The sequence below is a fragment of the Panthera uncia genome (assembly GCF_023721935.1).
Source record: "Panthera uncia isolate 11264 chromosome B2 unlocalized genomic scaffold, Puncia_PCG_1.0 HiC_scaffold_24, whole genome shotgun sequence".
Taxonomy (NCBI): Eukaryota; Metazoa; Chordata; class Mammalia; order Carnivora; family Felidae; genus Panthera; species Panthera uncia.
The window spans coordinates 69525431-69531430 of NW_026057580.1; the positions used below are offsets into that span (position 1 = coordinate 69525431).

The window sequence follows — 6000 nt, forward strand, 5'->3', positions numbered from 1 at the left end:
AAGTATTTATAGTCTTAAAATAGAAATACTGAAATGTATTTCATGTGGTTAATATTAATGAAATGTAGCCAATATGGAAGTGATTTCTGTCATCTATTTTTAAGGATACATGTCTAATATTTACTTTTTTAATATAGCCATATATTTCTAAGTATTACCATATTTTTAGTATTTAAATAAAGATATTTATGATTTTTCAGAGTTTCAGTGGTAAACAATGTTGCTTTCCTTTGCTACTTAGTAAAATGAACTGAAAAAAGTCAATGTTATATTTGAGAAAAAAGTAATAAACCAAGAAAAAGGATATATTTTTGGTGGGATCAAAAAATCACTTACTTGAGCTCTGCTGTCATTGGATTGTTCTGATTTTGCCAGTAATCAGTTAATGTATTTGTATCCTCATAATCCACATTTTGGCTATCATATTCACTTTCTCTGTAATATTTGTATTTACATATAAGAATCTTTTAGATCCCAACAACAAAAAATAAACTAAAAAAAAATTAGGCAATTTCTTGTTGTCTCAAAGATATGTAAATAAAATGATGTAAAAATATAATAAAATTTTTTAAAATGAGACACAAATTTATCAATTATCTAACTGAAATCTAAGATAAGAATGGATCGTCCACTGAACATTAAATATGTTTAGCATAGTTACCTTTGCTTGTGTTAAGAGTACTCTTCTAAGAGTGTCAGTATTACTTCCTTTCTTATGACTCAATTTCTGAGTTTTTGGTTCTGTAGAAAGAAAGATCATATTTAACATATACATCAAAATTGCCTGCTTTAAAAAAAAAAAAATGCTGTTCCAAACTCTTGAGTACCATCTATGAATACTGTCCTATTAATTCCTCCCTAAAACTTCATAATTTAAAAACAAAACTAATTCAAATCTCTGATCTCCAGCAAAATAACTTTAAAATTTTGTATTTTTAAATAAAAACGTTTCTATTTTAATTATTGAGTTTTTACTTCAGTCATATCCTAGGCAATCATTTAATTCATTTACTTATTTATAGAGAACATATGAAGAGGAAGAAAAGATACAGTTTCTTCTCTCACACGGTCTAGAAAGAGAATCATATATTCATCCAATACAGAAAAATAAAATTATAATTGGGGTAAGTATGACAAAGTGGAATATAATTGGGAATTTTTACACGTCAGGGAGATTAGGAAGGCTTTTTTGTGCTAAAAATCAGGAGAAAGAGTAGTAATTACCTAGGAACAGAGTGAGGATTTCCCCTGATTACCCAGCAAAAGAAGTGGAAATTACTATGGGTGAATAAAAAGGCTAGATGTCCAGGTGACAGATGATGATAGCCTGACCTGAGGTTGTGGTGGTAGAGACAGAGGCAACAGTAGAGATTTGGGTAATTTAGGAAACAAAGTGATAGAAATTAGTAATGGATTAGGAATCACAGGATGGGCAGTGAGGTGAATCAGATAGGTGTTACAAATAAACCCCACGCTTCTGACTTGCGTAACTCAGTGACAAAGAGATGGTGGTACTATTTATTGAAGGAAAACCCAGAAAGGACCATATGGGCTTCTATGTGTAGGCATGCATGTTTGTGTTTATGAGTACACACAATTGGTAGTGAGTATATGCTGTAGATCATGAATTGACTTTTAAAAATATTGACCTTGGTTGGGGTGCCTTTGAGCATTCAAGTAGAAATCCCAAATAGACAGTTAGATATAGTGTTCTGGAGGTTGAGAGTTCTGAACTGGAAATTTAAATTTGTGGGTTATCTGTAGTAATCCTGTGGGCAGGAATTCACTCATTTAGGGAGAAAACATAGAGTAAAGCTTCAAAGGAAATCAAGTAGGCAGAAACAGAGGAGTAGGAGAAAAGCGAAGGGTAGAAGAGGCTCCAAGGTAATGGTCGACAGGACAATGGCTGTTTAAGAGGCCTTGTGACAGTAAGAACTAAAAATACACACTGGCTTTAGCTACATGAAACTTATTGAAATTCTTTACAAGAGCAATACTGGTGGAATGATGGGGGTTGAATGCAATGTTGAGTGGGCTGAGAAATGAAGGTAAAAGAAATGGGAGTTGTCAAATTACAGAAATCTTTTAAGAAATCTGGCTTTGAAGAAGAGGAAAAAGAGTAGAAGCTACAGGTCTAAGGTGAAGGCAGGTTTTTGGTTTTCCTTATATCTTAAAGGGTGAGAGAGACTTGGGCATATATTAAAGCCAGTGGGAAAAATCAAGTTGAGAAAAAGGAAGACTTCTGAGAGGCCTCCTATATTTCACCCAGAAGGTAAGAAGATAGGATGGAAGCATATATAAGTAGATTTCACAGCAGAAAGATAAAAATTAAGTTTCCATGAGATGATTGATGACTTTACAAGAAATTGTCATAATAACATCTCACTAGTAGAGTTAAAATTTCATTTAAAAAGCTCTGAATTTCATTATATAGTCTAATGTTTTCATTTAATTTCTAATCTTTGAAGAAGAATTATGAAGTCTTCCTCTTCTTTGTAACCTTACCTGTTGACAAAGGGCTCAGGCTACTTGCTTCAGGAAGCCTTTCTAGAAGTTTTCTCTGTATAATTGGTGTACTATGAAGGCAAAGTGATTCACATATTCCGGTTCTTGCCCTAACATTAATTGGAGATATCACTAGAGGCTCCAAAGGCTCAGTGCAGGGGCTTTTCTGTATATCATCTTTTACTGGTTTTAAGAAGTTCTCAATAGTCAGGGAATGTAGTTCCTCTACTTGTGATGCGGGTCTCTCCTCTCCATCTAATGTTTTAGAATCTGGGGATGCTGCTTGTTGCCAAGGCGGAATTACTGGAGAATCAGGGGAGCTGTAACTAACATAATAGTCATCATCATCATCTTCACCTTTCTCAGGATCATTTGCAGAAGCAACTGGTGGCAGTGTCTGACTTTCACTTACAGTTCGACTACATCCTGTGGTTAGCGCTTGTAAAGCAATCTGAGAAGTATCAACATCTTCCTTGGTATGTGCTGTAGTGGGGAGTATATGTGGAGTTGTACTCATTTTTGGAGGCACTACAGGTCTGTCATCTGGGTTAACTGAAGAGCTGAAGTTCTCAGCAGATTTTATGACTCCAGCTGGCTCAGTTTTAGACAGTTTCTTGGAACGTTCGTATTCTTCTTTGGCTTGAAGCCATGCTTGAACCAGTTGTCGACTTGGGGCACATTTGCAAGGCATAATCACAATTTTTTTATCTTCAACCATTTTACAGCTATTACTTGACCCTTTATTGACCACTGCCTGGCCATTGCGAAGGGGTGACCCTGGTCGTGGATTCTGAGTCATTGCTGAGAATGCTGTTTTCCACAGACGAAGTCCTTCCAAGGAAAAGTCTCCCTCAAACTCAGCCAGATCATTTGGAAGTCGAGTTTCTACCATGAGAAGCCGTCCACCAATCTCCCTACAAACAACATATTTTAGAACAACTGTTTCATCTCAAAGAGCAATTACCAAAATATTTAGCTCCCTATCATAGAGATGTTTAAAAATTTTTTTAAACATTTTTACTTATTTTTGAGAGATATAGAGAGACAAGAGTGTGAGCAGGGGAGGGGCAGAGAGAGAGGGAGACACAGAATCCGAAGCAGGCTCCAGGCTCTGAGCTGCAGCACAGAACCCGACGCAAGGCTCGACCCCACCTACTGTGAGATCATGACCTGAATGGAAGTCAGACACTTAACCAACTGAGTCACCCAGGCACCCCTCTAGAGATTTTTTAAAGCCCCTTTTGGATTCTTAAAAATGCCCATATCTTCCCTTTCTACACCTTCCCCCTACATACTTTATGCAGGTACAGCCTCTTTAGTCTTAATATGTTTTTCTTCACTGGTATATGACTAAATTAATTTCCAGGTATATGACTAAATTAAGTTCATCAATACCAGGGAAAGAAGGTATTTTTTTGTTTTAAGTGACCCACGAAGCTTTCTTTTCTTCAAGGAGATGGCACAAACTGATCCTCTACTTTCCTCTACTCATCTTAAATAACTTTCCACTGTTACCACATATGAATAAAAACAATGGAAGAATTTATCATTAGAGACTGTGTGCCTGGATTTTATCTATAGCCTCTCTAGACATTTTCTAATATTTACAATAGTTTAGCAAAACCAGTCAATTCAAACATTTCTTTGTAACACTCCCTGCCCCGACCAAATCCCCTCAAACATTAAAAAAAAAATCACACACAATTGAAGTAAATTACCATAATTCTTTCTCCCTTTTACATGGCAAAGTTTAACACTACATGCGAACTTTGAGTTACCAGAGTACACAGAATGCATAGCATAAATGCTGATAATGTTTGTGTACGTGGGGAACCACTATTAAATAGTAGCCTGGCTTAATTTTCCAATAGTTGCAAGTATCAAGCTAAACCTCTCTCTTTCTCTAACATACATCCATTGGTACTATTTGTCATCTGCAGCAAGAGAAGTCAACTTTTTCTTCCTTATGGTATTTCTTTCATGGATATGAAGATAGATCTTAGTTTTTTCAATCACTTCTTCCAGGGCATGATTTTCCAAACATCCTAGTCATTCCCTACATAAAACTCAATGAACTGGATTTACGTTTTCTAGTTTGGACTGAAGGGTTACCACAGTTCCTTTTCCTCTTTACATGGTAAGACTTTGGCCCTTATTAATTAACTTTGTAACCAAAATCTAGACCTTTCCTGTATCCACCTCCCAGCTATATGAAAAACTAGAAGAATTACTGCTACTGAAGAAAATGAATACATATTATATGCCATGCCCATCTCTAACATTAATGGTATAGAGATCATAATCAAGTAAAAAAACAAAACAAAAAAACCCCAAAATTGGTGAGGTGAAGTAAGTTCAGCTCTCTTAAATATTGTCAGCAGCATGATAATTGCATGTCATAATATATATTAAGAGCCTTAAATTTTTTAGAAATCCTTTTTTTTTTAATTTAAATTCAAGTAGTTAACATATAGTGTAACATTGGTTTCAGTAGTATTTAGTGATTCATCATTTACATATAACAGTAATCCTACTTACAAGACTATATGGAAAACCCCCAAAATACAAAAAATGCTTTATGAAGAAAACAATCACATAATTATCTATCATATTAGAATAAGGAACAAAGTTTCTGTCCAATAATATATACATATGATAGGATTATTATGTACCCATTAAAATGTTTCAAGAAACTCATAAATTTAGAAAATGTTTATAATATTAAGTGAAAAAAATCTGTAATACTATGACTATAGTATTACATTTTATAAAACAAAATAAAAATTATAAATTTAAAGAAATTTTAAAAAATTAAAATATTAAGAATGGTCATTACTAGGTAGAGAAATGGTGTGATTTTTATGCTTCTATACCTCCTAAATTTACTACAGTGAAGACTTTAATATTAAAATATTGTTTTTAATATTACATTTATATACATTTAATATGTTATATATTAAATATTATATATGTAATATATATTATATATAATACTAAAAACAATGATGTTTTATAATATATATTATAATATATATAATATATATATTATGCCAGGGGCATCTGGGTGGCTCAGTTGGTTAAACATCTGACTTCTGATTTCAACTCAGGTCATGATCTCACAGTTTGAGTTTTGAGCCCCGCATCTGGCTCTCCACTGACAGTGCGGAGGCTGCTTGGGATTCTCTCTCTCCCTCTCTCAAAATAAATAAATAAACTTGGGGCGCCTGGGTGGCGCAGTCGGTTAAGCGTCCGACTTCAGCCAGGTCACGATCTCGCGGTCCGTGAGTTCGAGCCCCGCGTCAGGCTCTGGGCTGATGGCTCGGAGCCTGGAGCCTGTTTCCGATTCTGTGTCTCCCTCTCTCTCTGCCCCTCCCCCGTTCATGCTCTGTCTCTCTCTGTCCCAAAAATAAATAAAAAACGTTGAAAAAAAAAAATTTTAAAAATAAATAAATAAATAAATAAACTTAATAAAAATTGTTTTTTTTTTCTTTTTTT

At 34.6% G+C, this 6000-nt stretch overlaps 1 protein-coding gene across 4 annotated transcripts in view; it reads right to left on the bottom strand.

The window, feature by feature from the left end:
• The window catches only part of REV3L (REV3 like, DNA directed polymerase zeta catalytic subunit), a 174418-nt gene that overhangs the window by 64317 nt on the left and 104101 nt on the right, over nt 1-6000 (bottom strand). For all 4 annotated transcript variants that reach the window (XM_049654182.1, XM_049654185.1, XM_049654184.1 and 1 more), the window contains 2 exons: nt 2506-3419; nt 662-741 (listed from right to left, as the gene is read on the bottom strand). In XM_049654182.1, the coding sequence (XP_049510139.1) occupies nt 662-741; nt 2506-3419 (994 nt within the window). The remainder of the gene's footprint in view (nt 1-661; nt 742-2505; nt 3420-6000) is intronic.